General features: G+C 46.7%; 1 protein-coding gene across 3 annotated transcripts in view; it reads left to right on the plus strand.

Moving 5' to 3' along the window:
- RNGTT (RNA guanylyltransferase and 5'-phosphatase) overlaps positions 1 to 26,602 on the plus strand; it is a 1,800,355-nt gene that overhangs the window by 71,238 nt on the left and 1,702,515 nt on the right. For 2 of the 3 annotated variants that reach the window (XM_078648286.1, XM_078648287.1), the window contains exon 3: positions 7,373 to 7,456. The exons of the other annotated variant lie outside the window; for it this stretch is intronic. In XM_078648286.1, the coding sequence (XP_078504412.1) occupies positions 7,373 to 7,456 (84 nt within the window). The remainder of the gene's footprint in view (positions 1 to 7,372; positions 7,457 to 26,602) is intronic. 3 annotated transcript variants of the gene reach the window in all.

Raw genomic sequence — 26,602 nt, forward strand, 5'->3', positions numbered from 1 at the left:
CGATCAGGATCCTGCAAACCCCTGTTTAAGATGTTGCATTCGCCTGTCATTTTCTGAATGATTCGCAAATCATTTATGGTTTGCAACTTTGGCGTGGTCGAAAAAAAAATCCACAGGCTAGGGGAGAGCCCAGGGGCTGGCTTCCTGTTCTCCATCTCTTGTGCTTTCGGCTTTTGCTTGAGGGTTTCAGTCTCTGTATACCGGTCATGTCGAATGCCATATGTGGTTCTGATGCAATGTTCTCTTTTAACCACTTGAACACCTCCCGTTTGACCAAATATGTCTCAAACTGTGCCCTCTTTATGGTTGAAATATGGCTGTATTTCATCTCAATAGTTTCTCTGTATGTGAGGCCCTCTAGGGCACTATCCTATTATTTATGGGTTTCCCCTACTTAATGACAAGATCAGCGGACTATAAGCTAACAGGGCTTTATCCAAGTATTCCACCTGCCAGGGATTTCTGTTTAGTCTCTCATGGAGCTTGCAGGATGAGGAAAATAATAGGAGTACTCTTAATGTCAGATTGCACCTTCACTATGTATTGTGAAACTCCTTGTTCCTCAAACCTTCACTGAGTGCCCTGGCTGTTCTAACCAAAGGGCATGTGGATAGGAGCATGTGGAGTATAACAAAAGGGGAGAGATCCAGGGCCTTATGTTACTCACGCCTGCCCTAATTCACATAATATATCAAAAAACGGCGTGATGCCCTTGAATTTCGCTCTGAGCCCAGTTGGCTTCTCAGCAAGATATGTAAAAGGAGCTAGAGAGTTCTGTTGTTACTTACTATAATTCCGGTCTCCAGGCAATTCCAAGAATTGGACGAGGATGGCTCACTCACATAGTGTGACATGCTTTATCATTTGCCACTTCAACCTACACTGGTAAGATGGTACTACCAGGGTGGACTCGACTTCAGGGTATAGGGGGTGTACGAATGAGGCATGGTAGGATCAGAGTGAGCTCTCTACCTTGACAAGTTTAAAAACTGAGCAATTGGCATAATAGAACTAACTTACTTCCAGCAATAGTTTTCTACTGAGAGGTAGGACCTCTCTGTTCATCTTATCTATGGGTACTCGGCACAATCTTTCTGTTGTGTAGAGACACATTTACTTAACCCTGATGAATGCCTTAGACGTATAGGCTTACAATAGGCAGAAAAATATTGACATGAAATGTATTTCCATGCAGTGGCTCATATAGGTCACTATACCAATATATGACTCCTTATTTCTGCCCCTTTGGTATTTTTTTAATATACCTAGGATACCACCTTATTGAAGGATAGCTTTGTGGTTTATTTTTTTTTTTTAAAAATCAGACAACTGTATCAGAGCTTTACCCAGAATAGATAGGAAATATCTAAGAACTCCTTCAGGTTAGACCCCTACCCCCCCCCCCCCCCCTCCCTCCTACCTTGAGGTCCAGCCCTTCCGGGTAGTACCATCTTACCAGGATGGGACAAGGTGGCAAATGATGACGCATGTCAAATTATATTAGTGAGCATCCTCGTCCAATTCTTGGAATTGCCTGGAAACCGGAATTATAGTAGGTAGAGACAGCAGGGATCTCTCTAGGTCCGCTTACATATCTCGCTAATAAGCCAACTGGGCTCAGGGCGAAATCCAAGGGTATCACACCGTTTTGTGGTGTATATTAGGAGCAGGTGCAGCCTGTCTGGCGTCACTTTGTCTCCACAGTTAATGGTCTCTCTCGCTCCCCTTTCTCCCAGTAATCATGGTGGGCAGGTCAGCTACCAGTGCAGGTTGTGCTGCGAGCTGTGTCAGGAATCCGGCTTCAATCGAGTTAGGTGTGTACATGCCAAGAAGGGCTTATAGTGCCTTTAAACGTTCCAGCTTAGAAACATATCCTTCATCATGTAATGACTATTCTCTATCAGTTTATTACGGAGGACCCTTACTGCACTCAGACCTTTCTCCGCCTCCATCTCCCAGCAGCCCGAGCATTCAAGATCTGTAATATCACCAAGAACAATTATGCACTTACTTGACCCAGTGCTGCAGTTTATTTTTCGAAGAAGGCCAGTACTCTGCTTTTGAAATGTAAAGATTAAAACCCTGTTGATTCATTCCATAGCTGTATATGAATGTGTACAATTAAGCCAAAACTATTTGATTTGCTAATGCTTGTTTAACTGGTGGTGTGGGCCATTCTAGGTGCAAAGAACTGTACATGTGTACTATTGGTGTAAACATAATCGGTTGGTTTAAAGTCTGTTGAGGTGCCTTGTAGTGTGTGACATGTGATCATTTATTGCTGTCCAAGCTACATCTCTATCAACATGAATTTGAATATTTGATACTAGTCCGATTTTCTGAGACTCCTATAAGCACTAGCTCAGTAATTCGAGGTTTAAAGTTGATTTCACACATATTAGTATAAATATCAAGACCAACTATAACATTCTTTCCTTCATACCCACAAATGCTGCACACAGGATTCAATGTCAGCATCTTATTGCAGTTTCTATTGTGAGCAATTTATTTTCTTCCCCCTCCTCAGTGAATTCCTTCTGTTTTTAGTTGTCCATGATTTCTCGTATCTTAAATAGCTGGAGTACTCTCAGGCATGGTGGAAAGATCTGTACCTACCTCTGGTAGATTACATTGTAAGTTGGGGGTGGGGGCAGAATTGATCAAATTGCTTGCCTCGTTGGCGTAGATCGTAGGTTATTTGTCCATGAGCCAGCATTTGCGATAAGGTGTGGATCAGTTGTTACAGGGGAGGTATTTCAGCCTGCTTCTAGTGTGCTGCCACTAGGTATTTCGCTGTTCCTAGCATCTGGTGCGGTAAAACCCTGCACTTTTGTAGCTTGATTAAGAACATTTCTACCAAAATATCTGTAAAAGGACGCACACTCACTAGATGTGCAAAGTCATACCTAACTCATGACCAGAGATCCATCATTTATCATGCCCATCAGGGTACATCTTGAGGCAGTATGATATGAAGTACTAAAGGCCCAATAATGTACAGAATACTGCTCTGTGGATACGTTCAGCCAGATATCTTCCCATTTTAACTTTTCTCTGGTCAAATCTCTGGACCGCTTTTCTTGTTAGTGAGCCAGGGTTGTTGTTTACTCTGCTTCCCAATAATTAAATATAGTTGGGAGATCAGGATCTTGGAACCCCTGATTTAATACATTTTTCTAGAGGGATGACGTCCCGACAAGTGATGTATTGTTATCTGGTTGGAGAACATAGTACCTGAATTATAGATATTGCAGTCCAATCCTGTCTGTGACGTGGAAGTCACGTTTACACATCGCAAAGTATTTCATTTGTATGCATCTATGTATCTATATATGTATATGGTATTTGTGTAGCATAAACCTAGCCAAAGGCAACTTCACTGGGTCAAGGGCAAGGATGGAGGCAAGAAGTGATTTGAGAGGTAGCTGGGTGTCTCTTTAACTCTGGCCTGAATTGGAGCAGGGTTTCCGTCCTCTTGATGGATGTTGTTCCAGATCCTTGGTTCATAGATGAAAAGGGCCTGTTGCTCTGTTTATTTCTTTTTATACTTCTTTGGCTCCACTTCAATACGGTACGGACTGCATTGTGTGCTGAGAGCCACCGGAGATGGTAAGCTTGTCAGTCAGACTGGTAGGGATGCAGGTAGTGATGACTTTGTAAATGTTGAAGCTGTATTTGGAGGTTGTCGGGCGGGCAAGTGGAGCCAGTGGTATTCCATCTAAATTGGGGTTGATGTGATCATATTTAGTTAAGACCAAGATGAGACGTGGTGTAGAGTGTAGGATGAGTCAGGTTAGAGGGGTTTAGTGAGGAGTTTCAGAGGCCTTGGAGCAAAGATTTTCCACCATTCAATTGATTTCAGTATGATCGCTTGAACAGCAGTTCTGAAGTTACTTTCTGAGAATAATGGCTATACTTTCATCAGTAGATAGAGAGTTGATGGTAGGCAGTCTTTGTTTTCTTGGTAAAGTGTTCCTTGACTGTGAGATTTGGGCCCAGGGTGAATCCACGTTACCTGGCATTGAGTGGAAGTTGGGATTAGAATTTGCCAAGATTTATGTAATTGTTACGCAATTGTACCATTTTTACATGTGCTTGGCAAACTATAATACTGTGTTAGTTGAATGGAGCCTCACTGGGCCTGGGTGAGATGCAGGCTGCTTCTGAGGCTTTGGATGTCTGGAGCACAAGATACTTTCAAGTGGAGTTGCGTATTTGTCAACATTTTGGTGAATTTTGATCCTGTTATGCCTAGTTGGAGGCCTGAGGGCTCCATTTAAATAAAGATTGAAGATAAATGGGGACAGTATGGAACCCTGGGGGTCTCTGCAGGTGATGGGGACCTGGAAATATTCATATTAATGAACTAGTGTCCGTTTAAAAAGTAGGAGAACCATTAAAGATGATTGCCAGGGAATCCCATGCAAGACTTTAGGATGCTTTAGATGGTGGGAGGTCATTGATGTTGAAGGCAGCTGAGATGGCCATCAATAACAGGAGGCAGTGGTTATCTTCATTTGTGCTCAGAAGAGCATAGTTTAGGATGTGCACGTTCGCAGTTTCTGCACTGCAGCATGATCTAAAGGCAACTCTGGTAGTCATGCAGGAGATGGTTGGTGTTGATCTTTGAGGTTACCCAGACTGCTTTTTTTCAAGGATCTTGCTGGTGAAGGGTGAGTGAGTGAATTGTTAGTAGTTACCAGTTCATCAGAACCTAGTTTAGGCTTCGTTAGGAGTTGGATGGTTTGGTCCCTCTTGAAAGCTTCTTCGCAGATGCCTTGATTCAGACATTGCCAATGGGGAATCGGGGTGAAAGAGCTTCTCTAGATGAAGATGAACGAGGATAAGACATCCTCTCCTACATACCTGTTCAGTAATGTGCAACTTTGAACCTTTCTCCAGGCTGAAAATGACCCTCCTTCTAATGTACAAGACAAATCAAAGTTGAAGTGAGTTGGCTTTTGTGAAGCTGGAACTAAAGTGAGGCCTCTCTCTCATGCCAACTAATCCCAAATATTAAGAGCAGTTTAGGTGCCTAAATTCCTCTGGTTCCAAGGGATATCGCAAAGAGTTGTTCTCTCTAATTTTTCTCTATTAATTTGAAGCCTGATTACTCTTTAACCTGTTTTCTTAATCAGGGAATAACAGGAATAGTAGAATTGCAAGAATTGATTTGGTGCTCCCAGCCCCAAAAGCTGCAGCTGTTCACCTCAAGCGTGTTTAGAATTTGAATGGCTCAGTGATAAGGGCATATATGAAGGGAGTTAGGGGGCAGTGCTGTCTCGTTTCTGATTGAAACCATGTAACACTGATTTCCACCACTATTGCTTGATAGTTTGCCACTATACCATGTTTCATTTGTGGACCAGTTTTACTTTATCGAGGGTAGTTTAGAAAAAATCCAGCTCACTGGATAAAACACTTTCATTGAAGCAAGTAGGAGAGCTGAAAATCTTTTCATCTGCGACCTTCTACACAAGATGCATAACTTTCCAACCCTGCCTACCTCGAACTAAACCCATCTTATCTGAGTCAACAAAGAAAAGTAATACTTATCAGCTTTGTCTTATTTTATTTTATTTTTATTTAAAGTGAGTAAAGCCATTTTGGCCTTTTGCATTGATGGAGTCACGGTCCCTGGATGTGAAAAGGAGGTAAATGACTTGGTTAGTGACTAAATAAGCTAGTCAGCAAAATGTTTGTGAAACAGGGCTTTGAATCCATCTGGGCAAGGAGTTTTATTCGCTTGCATTTTGCGAATAGCAAAAGGGACATCTTCATGTTCTGTAGGCATGTCCAGCTCCTTGTACTATTCTGGTGGGCAGTTGGCAGCAACAAAAAGGGTCAAGAAATCTTTGGGTCTTCACTCCTTGACCTAGATCTGTAGTGCAGAGATGTTTTGAGGAGTGGATCATGTCTATCTAAGTGCTTATGTTTGTAGTTAGTATGCCCGTTGGTGTTCTTACATGGGTTATAAATGTACTCAGCCTTTTGGGTTGGAGCCTCAAAGCTAGGAGTCTGTCTGCTTTATTGCTCCATGAAATATCTTCTCTGGATTAGGAGTGCCATATCATGGCTGTTTTGAGACATTTAGGAGACTTTTCAAAGACTTCAAGCACCCCAACTCTGTGAGCTTACAAACATTCTGTTTCTAATTCCAGAAGTTCTGATGTTGATTAATTTTTAGGAGCTTTCTCTGACTTGCTTCGCCCTCCCAAAATTCCACTCCCCCACCGTACATTCAACAATCTCCTCTCCAAAACCAAAGCAACCTTGAACGTGATTAACCCAAACAACTCGAGCACTCTGTGGGCCTGCCTGTGCGCGCAAAAAGCTCAAGCAAAACAGAGTCAGAATTCGGGATGAGATTAGGCCACGTCTAAGCCAATAGTTAGAACTTCATAATACTTCCCAGTGTACAACATAATGCACATTTGAACACAACTGCTGATAACACTGCACTTCGAGACCAAATGGTACATTCCACATTCTCTCTCTCTCTCTCTCTCTCTCTCTCTCTCTCTCTCTCTCTCTCTCTCTCTCTCTCTCTCTCTCTCTCTCTCTCCCTCCTCCCCCTCTCCCCCTCTCCCCCTCTCCCCCTCTCCCCCTCTCCCCCTCTCCCCCTCTCCCCCTCTCCCCTCCCCCACACACACGTTCTTTTCCTGGTAAGGTTGCTCCCACTTTACTAAAACTGCAAGATTACACGAAAGAAACATTCAAGGTAAAAGGCATATGCAGGACGTACATTCAGGCTAGGATAAAATGAAACACCAAAAGTCAATTAAAATGATGGTTATCAAAGGTCATCGCGTAGTGTCGTACCATAAAAGTGCCCCTAGCGCTATATTTCTCTCCCCTTTACACCTACCTCCTAGTGTTTTTGCTGTACCTCTCGGTGTTGTCGTTCATCCCAATACATTTCTAGGGATGTATCCTGCTTAGGGCTCCCGGTCTTCAGTTTTTACTGATTTTTACAAATAAATACAGAGCGAAACCCATCTATTTTCCTCTCTATATTTTTAAAAATACTGAAAATAAGCCTTCTTCGGATGATAGGGGAGATGAAAAAAGATGATAGATTTCCTAATTAAACTTAATTAAGTGCAGATCAGCAGTTATATATGCTATTCTACAATGTAAGTGTTTTCAGATAACTCTATTACACTGTATACTGCAGAAACCTTTTGGACATTCAAATGTGAGTATACGTTTATAGGGTAAATACATTTGAAAAAATACCCATTGCAGCTTAATTTATACAGTAAACAAAAAAAATGAATACATTTAGAAAAAATGAGCAAAAAATAAATTTGGATAAAAATCAACACCATAAAAGCAGGAGGCCTAATCATGCTTTTGGTTTATTTTAAAGGTGTGCTGCACCATCTCCTGGTGCCTTTTGTTCCCTATCGGTAGAGTATTTGAGCAGGTCACTCTGATGCTTCCATACTCTGAGGTACGTTTGACCCAGGCCCCAAAGCAGTTCCAGGACTAAAGTTAATGTCTGGGTCCTGGCCCATGAGTTAACTCCAAATCCTATTATGTTTTTTAGGACCGTTTAGCCCCCCCTCTTGCTAAGAGATAGAAGTCCAATGATCTAGCTTACTGCATTGCCCTCCATCTCATCACCTTGAGAATGATCTTGCAACTGTACAGTTCAGGAAAATACAAACCTTACTCATCTCATCACCTTGAGAATGATTCTTGCACCTGTACAGTGCAGAAAAATACAAACCTTACTCATAACAATAATAATTGGAACACAAGTCGGTGAAGCCAACTTCTCACTCCTCTGTAGGGCCTCATTTTCCCTTCCCATCAGCCTCTGAGACCAGAGTCCGTCCTTCCCAACCCCTCTGCGACTCCCTGGTGGACTACTTCCACAACAAGATAGCAGACATCTACAGCAACTTCGACCCACAGCCAGCCATCCTCATTCACCTCCTGACACACACCGGCATCTCCCACAGCGAGCTCACCAGTTGGGCACTGCTCACCAGGACAGTTACCCCAGCGATCATGACCTCCATTCACTCTGGAGCACTGACAGGCTCCTGCCCCCACAATGTCTTCAACCTGGGCCAAAATGAATTCCGCAGAGCACTCGCCAAGATCCTCAACTCCTCCATCACAGTCAACCATATTTCCTTCTTTAGTACCTTCTTTCAGACCACGAATACAAAATTTTTTATGTGGTGACCTATTTCTCAAATCTTCACCTTGCAGTGCCTTGTTTTGGACTTTGAGTTGGCATATTTTGGTCATTGTTTGTTGAGCTGTCTCTATGAAGAAAAGTAGCAGACTCTCCGATGATTCATATTATGCGTGGCAGCTTTGAGCTCTACTATATCTTTTTAGGAAATGTCTTTATTGATTTGATTGAAATCATACAAAGCCCCCAACTGGAGACAAGTTTATCTAACAAACTTTAAGTAATCTCCTTCCCTCGCCCCCCCCAACTTTTACACAAATCCGGTCTCAATTGAACATTATAAAGACCTATCCAAGAGAGCATTAGAGACAGCATTTTGTTATCTGTTTTAAAAAAAATAAAATTATTTATCATGTTCAGAACATAAACAAAAGACAAAACTTTCAAGCCAAATTTCCCGAGTGCAGCCTGGATGTGTGTGCTAAAATCATACAGAAATGGTACAAAGGAGACAAAATAAGAACAAGGAATGCATCACAGTTACATAGAGGGAGATGGTATTGTGTCAGCAATCCGAGGCAAATGACATAGCCAATTTCATACCTGCATGGTCAAACATGGAATACCACAGAGATAACCAATGTAGAATACATCACCAGCTAGAGCAGTGGCGGAAGTCCATTGGAATACACAGTTGTAGATATTAACAGTCAAATTCAGTCATCTGCCAACTTGGTCAGCATATAGGCAGTGTAAGGGCCCCAAATGTCTCGAGGCCGAGGGCAGTTCCTCATGATAACATGTCAGTTTATCACGGCATATGCCAGGTCTTGCAACCAAAGTTTAACCTCAGGCGCACGTCTCCCACCCCAGCACATAGCCACCCTACGTTTGGCAAGCTGCAAAGACAGTACCACCATTCTACGCACCCCTGCCGGTATGCCTGACACAATCCCTAGTAAACACACTCGTGGTTCACAAGCAATGGGAACAGCCGTCATTTCAGACAACTCCGCCGTCACTCCAGTCCAAAACGCAAATATACGATTGCAGGCCCAAGCCAAGTGCACAAAGTCAGCATCGCCCATCCCACATCTCACACAGCAAGCAGAGTCACGTAGCCCATATTTATGCAATTGCGTGGGGGTGTAGTACCACTGATGGAGGAACTTATAGTGTATAAGCTTGAAATTGGCATTAATAGCAAAACTGGCAGTCATAGTGCAGCATTCAGTCCATTCTTCATCCGTCAAGGGCTCCGGAAGACAGACATCCCATTTACCTCTAGCGGGCATACTCGCATCCCCTTCATCCATCTGCGAGGCATGATACAACCGAGAGACCAGTTTTGTACGAGTGTTCGTAGTGTACAGCAGCTGCAATGCCCCCAGTGCTACAGGTTCCTCAGGAAAGGTTGGATAGAGACTTTGCACCGCAGCCTGGCATTCGTAAAAGTAGCCATAGTGACATTCCTGCCGGGATCTAAGAATTCTTGTAGTGTGAGGAAATTGCCTGGGGGAAATATATCCCCCATAACCTGCAGCCCCGCAGCGTGCAATATTTGAAGCGCCCCCACTTCGCCCGACACCGAAATTTCAGCATGTTGCAATATGGGCATGGCAGGCGCATACAATGGCAGGCGTCCCGCCCATCTTCCTAGTTCACACCAAGCTCTAGCGGTACACTGCACTGTATCAACCTCACCCTTCTCATATACGGAGTGTGGGTTGACAATCATGGCTTTGAGCGGCAACGGATAAACCGCACCTGCCTCAACCGCCACATGCGGTGTGTAGGGCGGCGCCGAAAACCAGTAGGAGGCAAAATGCGCCTGGGCACACAGATAATACAAACGCATGTCTGGGACTGAAAACCCGCCCATTTCGTAGGGCTTGGTCAATATGTCCCATCCTACCCGCAGTATTTTGCCCCCCCAAGCCAGCGTGATCAGCAAAGATCGAAGTGAGTGGAAAAAGTGAGTCGTCAGCGCGAGTGGAATGTAAACAAATAAATACAAAAACTTAGGCAACACCACCATCTTAATTAGAGCAACCCGGTCTGCGAACGATAAGGGCAGGCGTGTCCATCGGGCCACCTGGTCCTCTAGCTTAGATACAGCCACCCCATAGTTAGCTCGGATTACTTCTTGGGTGTCCCTGTGTACCCAGACCCCCAAGTACCGAACAGGATCTGTGGCCCATGCCAATGGGAACTCCAGCTCAAAGAGTTTTGTACTATCCATTAGCGGTAGGTTTACAGACTTGTCCCAATTAATAGCAAGGCCTGCAAACCTTTCAAAGGGATATACTCCCTGATCACCCCGTCCAGATATCTGTTCGGTTCCCTTACATACAGCACCATATCATCAGCGTACATGGACACTACAAGTGGTCTGTGGTGAAATCGTAGCGCTGAGGCAGCATGTCATTGCCGCAGTAACATGCCAACGGCTCCAAAATAATGGCAAATAGCAGGGGCGAGAGTGGGCACCCCTGCCGCGTGCCTCTCCGGATATGAAAGGCTGTTGACACCCATCCATTGACCCACACCCGGGCCACCGGATCTGTATAAAGCTGTTTGATCCAAGCCATGAAAAGGAAAGGTACTCCCATTCGGTGAATCACTGCAAACATGTAGCGCCAATCTATGGAATCAAACGCTTTAGCAGCATCCAGCATTACTGCTGCCGCCGCTAGATCAGGTTTGAGTAAGTGTAGTACCGCAAACAGTGCCCGCAGGTTGTGTGCCGTAGAGCGTGCGGGAACAAACCCCGATTGGTCCGGTAAGACCATAACCGGAAGCAGCAGACGCAAGCGTGTCGCCAGAACCTTGGCGAGTATTTTTACGTCCGTGTTCATCAAGGAAAGTGGTCGATATGACTCCCATTTATCCAGTGATTTTGCCCGGTTTCGGGAGAGCCACAATAAGGGCCTCTCGCAACGTTGCCGGTAGTTTCCCCAGTGCCAGTGCTTCAGCAAACATTGCCGCCAGGTGGGGCAATATCAGATCAATATACTCTTTATAGAACTCAGACGGGAGACCATCGGTACCCGCCGCCTTCCCGTTTGGTAGTGCAGCGATTGCCTCCCGAAGTTCCCCCTCAGTTATATGGTGCATCAAAAAGTCCTGCTGCCCCTTCGACAACCAGACCGAAGCCACATCGTCCAGATATATTGCTATGTCATCTTCATCAGCTGTCGCCCGATGCTCATACATTTGTGTATAATATCGGACAAAATGATCTAATATACCTTCAGCATCAGTCACGGTTCTATCACCATCCATAATTTCCTGCACTCCACAGTGTTTAGCCCATGGTTCCCTAATTCTGTCTGCTAGTCCACGCCCCGGCCGTCCCCCTTCGCCATAGTATCATGCCCTGGTTCGCTTAGCCAAATGTCTCACCTCCTGTCCCGCTAGCTCATTATATTCTGTAACCTTCAGACGGATAGCTGCCAAAGTGGACGCCATTGGCTGCCGTTCATATTGGCGTTCCAGCTCCAATAATTCACGCTCTAATCTATCCATGGAGCCCCTCGATGATTTAAGCACTCCAGCCTGCAGGCCTATGCACGCCCCGCGTACAGTGACTTTGAATGCCTCCCAAACTGTACCCATATCATCCACGGAGCCAACATTCATCTCAAAGTAATTCTCAATCGCTTCTCGGAGGCCTTCACAAAACACCTGATCTAATAGTGCCGTTGGCTGTAATCTCCACGAGAATGGCGCGGGTTCGCGCATAGGCAACACCATCTCCATCACCACAGGCGCATGATCAGACAACGTGCGAGGCAGATGTGCCACCCTCATCACCCATCCACTGACATCCTTCGTCAACAGCCAATAGTCCAGGCGGGACCAGGTATCATGTGCAGAAGTATAGCAGGTCCCTTCTTTCTCACCTGGGTGCCCCAGTCGCCATATATCCACTAAACCAAGCTCACTCATACCATCACACACTGCCTTCACCGCCTTTTTGTCCGGATACAGTCGATCAGTCTTCCGATCCATCTCGCGCTCCAAAGTGACATTGAAATCCCCCCCACACACAATGGCAGAAGGTGGTAGTGCATAAATCTTGTTCCATAGTGTGACATGAAAACTCCGGGTCATCCACATTAGGCCCATATACATTGACCAGTGTGATCAGCGTGCCACAGAGTTTACCATGCAAAATAATGGATCTACCCTCTTTATCAACTTCCTCATACATGCTCACAAATTGAACATTCTTCCTGATCAACACCATAACTCCCCGAGCGTATGACGAGTATGCAGATGCGAGCCGGACCCCCGCCCAGTGCTTGGCCACAGTTTCGGCAGCTTGCCCCTTGAGATGCGTTTCTTGCAAAAACGCTACCTGAACGTGATGCCTATTTAAGTACGCTAGTACCTGTCTGGTCTTTTGTGGCCTATTTAACCCCCGTACATTCCATGTAAGCCAAGTAATCTTGCCTCCTTTATCCATACGCCTCACAGATTCGCAACCTGCAATATATAGGCTGACAACCCAGTCGTAACCTGTGATAGATAGTTGAACAATACACCTTCAGTGACCAATAGTAAAACATAAAACACACAGTATCTGCAGCCGCACTCATGCAACCTCCCCTGTCCCCAACAAAGTGTCATTAAACATATCCCAATCCCATTGACCATCCCCACCAACCCACCACCCACTTCAGCACCCCCAACCTGCCAAAGCCGTCCCCGACCCTCACCAACCGCCCCCCCCAAACCAACTTCATTCAACATTTGGGGTATACCCATATGAGGGGGTGTAGATGCAAAAGCCTCCCATACAACAGGAGGTGACCAAGCAACAAGTAATTACACCCAGTGCTTCAATATGAGATCAGCATCCCGCAACCTTACAATCAGCCCTTGACTGCTACATAAGGTGGAACCACGGCCCATCCTCCGCTCCAAAATATTCAAGTGATCAGATAAGCACAAATGAACACTGCATCATTACCTCTGTTAGTTTTAGTTGTACATTGAAAAGGTTGGCATCCCAAACAATCCAGACCAGAGCCCCAACTGAACACATCAGCCCAATTATGTCACCCAATCCTTATCAATAGGGCTCAAGGAAATTACGATGCATGACAGAACAGTGTATCAGCTAAACAATCTGTAATGCTCCTATCAGCTTAAGCGCAACTATTAATTGTCTACATCCCTCACACCGTCTCCCTCCTGCGCTCCAGCCGAATCCCGCTTCTGCCTTTTCAGTTTTTTAGCATACTCCATCGCAGATTTTGGTGAAGTGAAAATCTTATTATCTATAGCTGCTCCAATACGTAGCCGGGCTGGGTACAACATTGTGTACGGGACATCTTCTTTACGTAAAAATTGCTTCACATTAAATTCTTTCCGTGCTGCTTGAACAGCCACAGTAAAGTCCGGAAAGAAAGCTAGCCTGTTCCCTTGATAGTCAATTGCCCCTTTCTCACGCGCCAACCTCAAAATAACATCCCTATCCCTATAATTCAGGATGCGGGCTATGATGGGACGTGGTGGCGCACCCGGCACCGGTCGCGCAGCCAGAGAGCGATGAGCACGCTCAACTATAACATGTGAGACAGGTGTTCAGTCCCAAAAATGTCGACAATTAGGCGTTCCATAAATTCTTCCATTTTACCCACATTCGTGGACTCCGGCAGCCCCGTAACGCGGATATTATTGCGCCAGGACCGCGCCTCCAAATCCTCATTCTTTGCTTGGATGAGCGAGAGGACCCGTTCCATATTAAGTGCTTTATCTGTAACTGTCGTGAGACCATCCTCTGTGGCAGACACCCTCTGCTCCACCTCTCCCATCCGCGCATTCTGTCTCTCTAGTTGCGTGGACATATGGTCAAGTCTATGATTGACCGCTGCCATAGTGCCCTCGATGGATTGGAATGTCTTTTGCATAGCTACCAGTGTGGCCTCCAAATTCGGAGAGCTCCCTGCCACCCCTGCAGTCTCTGCGTTCGATGTGACCTGTGATGTGGACCCAGGTGTCTTTCGCCCCTCAAACGTCAGCTTAGGCTGGTTTCTTTCCGTCTGGCCCATAGTGTGAGGGACAATGCTAATAATTAGCAGATGTGTACTGGGCACCCGTAGTATGCAGTATAGATGAAGCACAATCCACCTATTCCAGCCTGTGAGCCTCATAGCAATGTACCATCCAGCGCAGTGCAGTGAGTGTTACAACGCAGGACTCTGTAAATTAAGCCATATCCCAAAACCCCTGGGCTAGCGCACCCCTAGCTATGCTTCCTGTATTTGTAGATAGGGTTGAGCAGCCTATCCAAGTATGTCACCAGTAGCGCCTGCCGTCATTGAGGAGCCTCCCGGGGGGGTTTTACTTCTGGTAAAAGTATATAGTGTTTTTAGTATTTGGAGTAGTTTTCTGGTGTTTAGTGAGGAGAAGCTGTGCAGAGCGACCCAAATCCCGCCGCCACTTTAGTCCGGGGATCTGCGGCCCAGCTGGCGCCGCCTTAGCCGACTCGTACTGCCTGTCACAGTCCCCGCAACTGCTGCCGCCCGCGCCCCCTCCCCGTCGACCGCAGCTTGCCTAGGCGAGACCCGGGCCCGGCCACACGCCGCCTCCGCAGTTACAGCCGCGCCCAGATCCCGACCCCACTCACCGCAGCCAACACGGAAAGGGCGACGAGCCCACAGCAGCAGACGGCGGCAGGCTCATCGCTGCTCTCAGTGGCTCCCGGCAGCAGTTTCTCCGACCTTCCGTCCCTCTCTGGTGGCCGCACAAGATCAGCTTCCACACCCGCTGCCGCTCACTGCCGGCGTCTTAGCGAGATCCACACATCACCGCCACTGCCCCGCAACTGTACCGGGATCGTCAGTATGGTCCGCCAGGCGCCAGTGGAGTTGAGACCAGGTCAGTCCGCCATCTTGCAGGAGCCTCGCGACGCGGCAGCATGTTTCTCCAGCCTCAGGTGTCCAAAGTCGCCTGCGCCCACCGACAGCGCAGTATAGCCATGCAGGTTACAGGACAGGGTTCGCCAGCAATTTAGCAAAAATTAGCCCATGAATGTTGCGGATGTTGGTCGGATGTTGGCTTGTTCTGGCAGAGCCTCACAGAAGTGCGGCCATCTTGCTGTGCGCTCTCTAGCGCCCCCCCCCCCCGCATTTTGTTATCTGTGATTCATGCATCATTCACTATGCATTATGGACCCAGCTAGAAGCATCTCATAACATGTATATTTCTGGTAAGGATAGCTATAGCAATTTATATGGCAAATGCACGCTGTCACTTGAAACCTGACCGCACAGCTGAAAAATCAATTCAACTTCTTTGAACCAATAATTAACATCAAAATCTCTTAATTGAAATATGTAAAAAACCTTTTACACTAATTGTTTATTATATTGGGTAGTTTCCTCATATTTTCAAAATGCTTTTTCATGAAAACAAGAATAGAGAAAAGTTCATGTAATGATGATCATGACAATATAATGATCATTTAAAAAATAATAGTACAAAGAAAACGATGTTTCTCTTGAGAAGATGTTTGCATGCCCAATGCATTTTGGGAAGAAGATCCCTTCTTCAGGGGCCACTGTAAAACATAATCAGCAAATATACTCAATCTGGCATACTTTGAATGTATCCCTCTCCTTGGCAAAGGTCCCTTCCATGTGGAAACATGCCTTGGTCTCACCTCTGCTAAAAAAAACATCGGCAGATCCTAAAATCCTGGCCAATTTTCGTCCTATATCCCTCCTACCTGCTTTCTCCAAAGTTTTGGAGAAACATGTCCATGGTCATCTTGCTAGGTACTCGAAGGTGAGCAACATACTTCACCCCTCCCAATCGGGTTTTCGCCCTGGCTTTTCGACAGAGACGACTTTGCTTGGGGTGATGGAAAATCTTCGCCTCCTGGTAGACAGAGAGGATTCCGCTGCGCTGATTCTACTTGACCTCAGCGCAGCGTTCGACACCATCTCCCACAACATTCTGTTAAAGTCGCTCTCTGCCATGGGCATCAGGGGCAAAGCACTGGACTGGATAACATCATTTCTGACACTAAGGACATTTCAGATCACTTCCAACACCTCGGCCTCAAAAGTACATCTATCCCCCTATGGAGTCCCTCAGGGCTCGGTGTTGAGTCCTTTGCTTTTCAACCTATACGTAACCCCTATCGCCGAAGAGGCAGGTCTTAACATGTTCACCTATGTGGACGATTCGCAGATTGTTTTTTCACTCTCCAACGGTGATTAGGACTGCTCCTCTCTCCTGCAGTCAGGCCTTAGGAAAATTGCAACTTGGATGAGTGACAATCTGCTCAAATTGAATGGCAGAAAACCGAGGTTTTAATACTGGGTCCAAATCAAAATCTCTGGAACCTAAGACACTGGCCTTCTGAAATGGGTTCCTTACCCACTCCGTCGCACCAAGTACGCAATCTGGGTATTATCATTGATAATGGCCTAACTATGGAGCCCCAAGTCACTAACTTAACATCGACCTGTTTCACCATTCTGAGGTGGCTCAGGAAAATTATCTGGATGTTGCCTGACAACACACAGAAGTCTGTGGTCAACGCTTTAATCACCTCCCGTTTAGACTACGGAAATGTCCTCTACTTGGGGTCCTCTACTTGGGGCCTTCAACTTGTGCAGAATGCTGCTGGAAGATTACTTTGCAAGTGTCACAGAACGGAACGCATGTCCAGTCACCTTAAGGCACTTCATTAGCTAAGAATCGAAAATAGAGTCAAATTTAAGACACTGAGCCTTATGCACAGAATCAAATGGGATAATGCCCCCAGATACTTACAAACCCTCGTGCACACCTACACTCCGGCTCGCTGCCTGAGATCTTCATCTCAAGGCCTTTTCTGCGTGCCCAAAGTACGCCGAGCAAGGATCGGGGGAAGATCTTTCTCCCTGTTGGGCCCTAAGCTTTGGAACTCTCTCCCTCTGAATTTACGCCTGGAAACTCGTTACATCCACTTCCGCAGAGCCATAAAAACATGGCTTTTTAATCAGTAACTTCCTCCTGCTTCTCCTCCGAGTATCAAGATCAGCTCTTTTGGTTTAGTGTCTTCCAGCGCCGGGAAACCCTTTTTAGGTAGCTGTCGCGCTTTAGAAGCATAATAAATAAATAAATAAATAAAATATACTCATCTAAATGACCTCCAATGTACATAAAGGGAGTGCTTGTTGCTAATGCACTCAGAATGATTTTATCAAAATGAATCTCAAAAATTCTAACTCAAACATATTTCAAATCTAATTGCTTAGATACTGCTGGAAAGGACGAGTCCAAAATGCTGTACCTAGCACAGGTGTTTATTGTGCTGGAAGCAGGAGACTTGATGATATATGTAGACCTGCAGGGCCTGTATTTTCATATACTGATTCTGCTGTTGCACTGATCACAGTGAGATCAGCAGAATAGCAATTCGCAGTCCATCTGTTTGGTTCAATTTCACTTCCACGTGTCTTCACAAAGGTAATGGCAGTAGTAGCCACCTATCTCAGAAGCACAGGAATTCCAGTGTTTCCTTTACTGGACGACTGGCTCAAAACCGAGTCTCCGGAGGCACATACAAGTTACAGCGCCACTGATGTTCGACTTGGGCTTTTCCATTAACAAGTCCATATCTCCCCTGGTACTCTCTCCGAGCATTCTGTTTATAGGGGCAGTACTGGACTCTACATCCAATCGGGCGTTTCCACCTCCTCAGAGGATTCAAGCTATTCAGGCTATGATTCTGATCTTTAACAGCGCAACCCAAGTTTCAGTCTTGATGGCATTGCCCCAGCTTGGTCTGCTAGTTTCTTGCATTCTGCAGGTTACTTGCACACGCTGGCACATTAACACCCTCCAGTGGTGCCTCCACAAACAGTGGTTCTCTTCCAGGGGATCCTCATCAATAGTCATAAGCACGGAAAATTCCCGCCCACGTGCGGGGACTCCGGAAATATATTTAAATCACATATAAATAGCTCCACATATACGTATGCACATATATCATTTTTTCTCACAACAATGCAGCCCCAAAATAGAGGCTAAACAATGTAAATACTAATACATACACTGTAATTAGCAAGGAAACAAGAAAAACATTAGGTCAAATAGCCCTTGAACTTTGTGTTTTAATGAGCAAAAAACACTCATAAATCCTGAAAATTGGTAATAAATATACATTGTTAGCCACAGGCTGCATTGAACAGCAATAGCATAGAAAATGAAACAATTTTCAACAAAAACTGGCACCGTGCCTTTAAAGCAGCCATGACTCCTGGCTTCCCATCATGCCTCAGGGGTGACAGTTAGGTCAGTTGTTCTTTCCGGATCCTTTAGTCAGGACCCTGGTTCAACAGCTCCCTTTCTTTTTGACTTTCTGTCAAAAAATACTTTAGATTTTCTACAATTTTTACTTTCACTCGACGTCTTTTGGACATAGATTATTAGTGCTGCCTTTTTTGAGTCTTAAAAAAGGAATTTTTCTGTCAAAAAGGCCTTCTCTTTTTGACAACTGCCCTTCCTGTGGGAAGAAGAAGGCCAAGACTGATACACATCCTGTGTGTATCCTCTGCCTCCCTGACACTCATTCTGCATGTTCTTGTGAACACTGCAAGACTTTATCCAGGAGAACTCTCAAGGATAGGGAGAGAATTCGAATGTATGGTCTCTCTGAGAGAGATAGGTCTCCTAAGAGGCAGAAGAGGCGCAGGACACGATCGGCATCGAGAGAAGTCCCGACTTGTTCTCCTTCGGCGTCGAAGAGGCCGACGGCGAAGACGAGGATGCTTCCTTCAACGACGAAGACTTCAGCGTCAAGAGGCAAGGTACCTCCGCTGCCGTCTACGGGGCGTGCAGCGTCGAGAGAAAGGTCTCGGTTGGAGCATAGGAGCTCGACGTCAAGACAGCCGGCGTCGAAGCATCATCACCAATCTTCGACGTCACGGCTTCCTCTGTCGACGCCTAGTCATCGCGTTCGACGTCGAGGCATCCTCCGTCGACGCCCAGTCATCGGCGTTCGACGACGAGGCATCCTCTGTCGACGCCCAGTCATCGGCGTTCGATGTCGAGGCACCCTCCGTCGGCGTCCGGCCAGCGACGCCTGACGTCGAGGCATCCTCCGTCGTCGCCTAGTCACCGGCGATCGACGTCGAGAAGGTCTCCGTCGCCGTCACAACATCAACGGTCGACATCGAGAACATTGCCGTTGACGTCGCAGCATCGACGTTCGGCGTCGAAGCAGCCTCCGTCGTCGCCTGGTCAACGGCGCTCGACGTCGAGAAGGTCCCCGTCGTCACAGCAACGTGGGTCGACGTCAAAACATTTGTCTTCGAGGCAAGTCTCTCCTTCATGATCCCAGGGGAGGTCATCTTCGGGGCAGACTACTCAGGAGAAAGTTAGCCAACCCTCGGATCAGTCTCATGCCTTAATGAGTCCTCCGGCTAAGATAAAAAGAGTGTCAGACGAGCGTGCTTCTAGGAGTCGCACAAGGTCTACTTCCAGGCACCCTCCCAGAGGTGGGTCTCCGGTGAGCCTGTCATCCTTCTCTTCGGGCTCCCGGTCTTCTCACCGTGGAAGATCTTCAGATCCTCGGATAGTGAGAAGTCCAGACATTCTCCTGCACGTTCGCAACATGGGCAAACGGATCTGCCACATCTGGCACGTTCGCCAGTGAGAAAGCGCACCCAGAAGTCTCCTTCCATCAGGCTATTTCCGAGATGGTGGAGGCCTCTGCATCACTGGGCTCCAGACAAGGAAACAGCAGCCAGGTTGCCAGCTCATCGGGACAAGCAAGTCTAACGACCCAGAGAGCGATTGCGCTCCCGAGTGCGTTCCAGTAGGCGAAGATCAAGGTTTAGGAGCAGGAGACGGGCTCGGAAATCGCCAACTACTTTTTCATCTCCGACCCGTTCTCATAGGGATTATTCTCCGACTCTGACGGACAGTCCTCCATCGAGAATATCTCCTATAGATGAAATTTTTACTTTTCAAGACATTTTGGGCAGGGGTGCTTTGAAACTGGGAGTGCCCATGACTACTCCACAGGTCAAGACTTCTGTGATCTTTGAGAACTTGCATCACAGATCGGCACCCAAGCCTCTGCTGCCTTTGGTACCCGGAATTATAGATCCCGTGAATGAGGTCTTCCTTACTCCAGCGACTATAAAGGCCACCCCAGCGAGGATTCTTAAAAAGTATCGCTCGCCAGAAGAGGATCCACTTTTCCTCAGGTCCGACTCACCATCAGACTCGGTGATCATAGCGGCAGCGAAAAAATCCAGGGCTGTAGCTTCCTCATCCACACTGGCTCCGGATAAGGAAAGCAAATTGCAAGATTTGTGGGGAAGAAGAGTCTGCAACACCTCCGCCTCTTTTCTCAAAGTCTCTAATGCGGAAGCCCTTCTGGGGAGGTATGACAGATCCCTGTGGTATTCTCTCCAAAGGTTTATTGAGGAACTCCCTCAAGAGGACGCAAAGATTTTGAGGCGATTGTTTTGGAGGGCAGCCAGGTGTCCAATCAGATCATAGGCGCCGCGGCAGATGGGGCTACACTTGCAGCGCATGGCTATGCGCATGGAGTAACGGCGAGAAGGTCTTCATGGTTGCGCCTGACAGCCTTAAAACCTGAGGCTCAGGCTAGAATCTTGAACCTGCTCTTTTCGGGAACATCACTGTTTGGGGCAAGTACTGATGAAGAAATACAACGCATGAAGTCAGAGTTGGACACTCTTAAAGCCGTAGGGCTGCAAAAGAATTTCAGAGGAAGTACCGCTCCTACAACAAGGGCCCTTCCAAACAGAGGGTTCAAACCCCTCACGGGCAGAAGGGTCAGGACCAACAAGGGCAACAGAAGTCCCAATTCAGAGGCAAGCGTAATTCCAGAGGAGGTGGAAATCAACGCCAGGGCAACAATTCCAATAAGTCCCAGCCAAAGCAATGAGTCCTTCCTTCCCCCAGCACCATTGACCAATCCAGTGGGGGAAGCGTTGCGCATCATATGTCAGAGTGGGAAAGCATTACGCAAGACCCATGGGTGTTGACTACACTTCAGAATGGGTACTGACTTCGTTTCAAACACCTGCCTCCACCCGTTCCTCCAAGGCCAACCTTAAATCATCAACTCACCCTTTTGAAAAAGGAAGTAGCGATACTTCTCGAAAAATCAGCCATCGAGAGGGTACAAATCGCTCAAAGGGGGAAAGGAGTGTACTCCTGATATTTCTTGGTTAGAAAAAAGGGACAAAAGGCAGAATTCAGGCCCATTCTGGACTTAAGAACGGTCAACCTGCATATCAAAAAAGAAAGTTCCGCATGTTGGCACTTCACCAAATATATCCGAATCTCAGGAGGGGAGATTGGATGTGTTCGATGGACCTCCAAGATGCCTATTTCCATGTCCCGGTACACCACAAACACAGAAGATTCCTGCGGTTTCAGGTGGGGACCTCTCACTACCAATTCAAAGTCCTGCCCTTCGGGTTGAAGTCAGCTCCCCGGGTATTCACTAAGTGTGTTGCAGTAGTAGCGGCCGCTCTACGCCGCAGGGGAGTCTTCGTGTACCCGTATCTGGACGATTGGCTACTGAAAGGTCCTTCCCCAGACGCTGTAAGGAATCAATTCCAAACATGCATCCAGCTTTGTCACTGGTTGGGGTTGCATGTCAACTTCAGCAAATTAGTCTCGCAGCCCACCCAGAAGATTCACTTCCTAGCAGCTCTTCTAGACTCCGAGGTAGGAAATGTCTTTCCTTGAGGAGAGACAGTATTCTATAACTCAAAAGTGTCACCTGGTACTCCGCCACAAGGTTCAGAAAGTGCGAAAGATTGCCTCCCTGCTAGGTTCGATGGCTTCATGCATCTTTCTAGACCCGAATGCCAGGCTTCGGATGCGTCCTCTTCAGCAGGATCTGGAGGACAAGTGGGACCAACAGTCAGCTCGCTGGGACGATCAGATTACTCTTTCAGAAACAGCTTGAGCTTCCATTCCATGGTAGACAAAGAAGCAGAATATGCAGGGGGGAATTCTGTTCCATCAACCTCCTCCTGCACAGACCTTGATCACCGATGCTTCTCTACAAGGCTGGGGGGCACCTCCCAAGTGCAAGGTTTGTGGTCCCCCAAGGAATGCACATATCACATCAACATGCTGGAGTTGAGAGCAATCCACCTGGCTCTCAAAGCGTTTCTTCCCTCGATTCGGGAAACATCAATATTAGTACAAACGGACAACACCACCACGATGTACTACTTAAACAAGCAGGGAGGAACGCGCTCACGAACTCTGTCACTGGAAGCCGAGCGCATCTGGCATTGGCTTCTGGCTCGCAAATTGTCAGTCACGGCGGTCCACCTCCCAGGAGAACAGAATGTAAGTGCGGACGCGCTGAGTCGGCATTTCGAAGACAGAGAAGACTGGGTTCTAAATGACGAGGTGCTCGAAGGCATCTTTCAGTCTCGGGGTCGTCTCACCTTAGATCTGTTCGCGGACGACGAAAACACCAAATCCCGAGACTTCGCCTTGCGGTTTTACCTTTCAGGAACAAGAGGGAATGCCCTTTTGATAGACTGGGCAGGGGAATTTGTGTATGCCTTTCCACCCCTTCTGTTGATCCCGAAGGTGGTGAGCAAGCTGACACACTCGTGCACAATGATGATTCCCATTGCCCCCGACTGGCTGAGACATTGGTGGTGTACGGACCTGCTTCATCTGTCAGTGGCTCCTCACAAGAGGCTACCATGTAGGCAGAACCTGTTATCCAAAATGAACGGGAGGATTCATCATCCCAACCTTCTGTCACTGAGCTTGACAGCATGGCTCCTGAGGTCATACAATACGGCCATCTAGGATTGCCACAGGACTGCATGTACATCCTGAAGGAAGCGAGACGACCTTCCACAAGACATTCTTATGCCTGTAAATGGAAGCGCTTCTTTCTGTGGTGCATGCAAAGTGGTCATCATCCTATTAAGGGTCAGGAAGAAGTCGTTCTTCCTTATTTGTTATATCTGGCGAAAGCAGGTTTAAAGTTTCATTCTATTAAGGTGCATTTAGCTTCTATAACAGCGTATAGGCGATCACCTTCCCAACCTTCTTTTTTCCAACTGCCAGCTGTAAAAGACTTCCTGCAGGTTGAAAAAAGTGTACCCTCCAGTGCGTCCTCCTTCTCCGCCCTGGGAGCTGAACCTGGTTCTGGCAAAATTAATGGGTCCTCCTTTTGAGCCCATTCATAAAGCTACTTTGCAACATATTTCCTGGAAAGCTGCTTTTTTGGTAGCAATCACGTCAGCTCGTAGGGTGAGCGAAATTCAGACTCTCTGCTCCAAGGAACTTTATACGGTGTTCCACTTGAATGGAGTAGTACTGAGGACACATCCGTCTTCTCTACCCAAGGTGGTGTCAGATTTTCATGTAAATCAGACATCTCTCTGCCCACCTTCTTCCCTATTCCCTCTACTCCAGCTGAGAGGGCTTTGCATTCTTTGGACCTGAAAAGGGTTTTAAAATGTTATCTAAATAGGTCCAAGTCTGTTCGTAAGTCAACTATGGTTCGATCAGAACAGGTTATGCAGCCTCGAAACGTTCTATTTGAAGATGGATAGTTTTGTGTATCAAGCTTTCCTATCAATTGGCTCAGAAAAATCTGGGGTTTTCTCCCAAGGCACATTCCACCAAGGGTAGAGCGGAGACTGCAGCTTTTCTCCATAATGTGCCCATGTCTGAGATCTGTAAGGCGGCGACCTGGAGGTCCGTCCATACATTTACCAGACATTACTGTCTTGATTCTGACACTAGAGTAGATTACCCAGGTAGGCCAGGCCTCCTTGTGGAATCTGCTTAGCAGCTGAGTACTCGGCTGCTACAAATGTTTCGGTTGGGTCATGTATTTCTCATTTACCTGCAGGTGGTGTTTGGGCTTGCTATTCTATTCAGTGCTTATGATTATTGATGAGGATCCCCTGGAAGAGAAGGATAAGTTACTTACCTGTAATCCTAGTTCTCTTCCAGGGGTATCCTCATCACAGTCATAAGCAACCCACCCGCCTCCCCAGGTAAATGAGATTTGTCTGTACTATGACTTGTGGTTGAGCCCTGACTTCAGGGCTATGCAAAGAACAACTGACCTAACTGTCACCCCTGAGGCATGATGGGAAGCCAGGGGTCATGGCTGCCTTAAAGGCACGGTGCAGTTTTTGTTGAAAATGGTTTCATTTTCTATGCTATTGCTGTTCAATGCAGCCTGTGGCTAACAGTGTATATTTATTAGCAATTTTCAGGATTTATGAGTGTTTTTTGCTCATTAAAACACAAAGTTCAAGGGCTATTTGACCTAATGTGTTTCTTGTTTCCTTGCTAATTACAGTGTATGTATGAGTATTTACATTATTTAGCCTCTATTTTGGGGCTGCATTGGTGTGAGAAAAAATGATATATGTGCATACATATATGTGGAGCTATTTATATGTGATTTAAAAATATAATTTTATATTATTTCCGGGGTCCCCGCACGTGGGCGGGAATATTCAGTGCTTATGACCTTGATGAGGATACCCCTGGAAGAGAACTAGGATTACAGGTAAGTAACTTTTCCTTCTCAACTTGGCAGAGGTATACAGTGTTCCATGTTCAGAATCTGTGGGGACACTGTGGTAGATTGTATGTGGTGGAGTGTGAATGGCAACCTGGTGCAAGGTAGGCCAATCCAGCCACCAGCAGTAGTGATGATAGTCATCACAAATGCTTCCACCCTCAGGTGGGGAGCTCATCTGGAGGACCTGGTGATCAGAGGCCTTTGGTTGGTGGAAGAGCAGATGTTGCACATCTATCTTCTGAAACTGTGGGTGGATCCATTAGTGCTCAAAGCCTTACAGCTATCCCTTCACAGTCAGTCTGTCCATATCTTGGCTGACAACGTGACCACGACGTGGAACATCAAAAAGCATGGGGATGGAGGGTCGCATCTTCTCTGTCGAGATGCAGCACGGCTCTGGTTTTGGGCACAACAGATTGATGGCCACTCCTCTGGCAGGGGTTCTGAATATCCGAGTGGGCAGTCTCAGTTGGCGTCACCTTGTCAACCATGAGTGGCAACTTCACCCAGAGGTAGTCCAATACATCTTCAATCTATGTGGAACACCTCAGGTGCACCTTTTCTCCACCCTGAACAATTCTCAAGTGGCAAATGTTCTCTGGCCTCTAGTATCCGTTGCAGGGAGCTTTGCGGGACCTGTTTTGTTCGAAGTGGAGTTTTCCGCTTTTCTATGGGTCTCCATCCAATAGCCTTGTTTCTTGGGGTGCAGAGGAATATTTGCGTTGACTGGGCCTGAAAAAGGATGTGGTATGTGGAATTTATGCACCTCTTCTTTAGCCCCGTAGCTTACTTTCTCTTGTAGGGGATTTCCGTGATAGTCATAATCATGTGAATAGTCCCTCCTATGTGCGTGGACCCCGGAACACTTTATTAGATATATCTTCATAAGTTGTCATCTTCTGCCTTTCTTCAGGAAGGCTTGTATAGGCGTTTAAGAGATAAAAAGACCATAATGCAGCCTAACCAACTAGGCTACACTGGCCATTACTTCATCTTTAAGTGAAAAAAGATAGCCAGTTCAACTTTAAATTCAGCAATTCGCTGAGTTTTACACATAGAAAAATCCCCCTCACAAAACTCCTTTTTTCATGATAGAGATGAAAAGGAATGGATAGAGAAGCCCCTATAGGCTGCCATTATGTGTCTGCAAATGGGTACCGTGACTTTAAGAGTCTCCAGAGACCCCCGGTATCCCATGAGGCACAGCCAGAGGCATTTACTTTCAGTTCTTTTTTTCCGGCTCCTGGTAGTAGGACCCTGGAGCATTGAGCTCTACCTTTTTTTATATTTCTTCAAAATTGGTGATTATATTTGGATTTTTGCAGTTTCACTCAACGTCTTTGGCCTTTGTCTACCTTCTGCTGTAGTTTTTTGGTAGAATTTCTGCAGTTTTCTTGTCAAAATGCCATCTCTATTCGACAAGTGCCATGACTGCGGTAGGATGAAGGCCAAGTCTGATTCTCACAGAGTCTGTATTCTGTGTTTGCCTGTGTCTCATGTGCCTGACACCTCTTCTGTCTGTAAGACCTTTCCCTGCTTGACAGGGAGAAGATTCGGCTCCAAGGATTGGAGCAGAGGAGACAGAAGCCTGCTTCTTCAGCCTCTGGGAAAGGCGAGGGCAAGTCCTCTACCAAAATCCCATGCTTCGACCTCTGCGGGGCTCCCCAGCAGAAAAATGCAGCCGATCCTGGTTGATGTCGACGACGTCGAGAGTAGATATGACGGCGATATGCTCTCCGGCGACCCAGGGCTCTGGGCCGGAGCGACGTCGAGGAGAAGAACGGCGAGATCTCGGACGAGATCTCTGTCGCGGGTTTCCTCGTGTTCGACGTCGACTCAACGAATCTCGCCGTCGAGGCAACAACGGCGTC

Source organism: Lissotriton helveticus, chromosome 6 (genome assembly GCF_964261635.1).
Source record: "Lissotriton helveticus chromosome 6, aLisHel1.1, whole genome shotgun sequence".
NCBI lineage: Eukaryota > Metazoa > Chordata > Amphibia > Caudata > Salamandridae > Lissotriton > Lissotriton helveticus.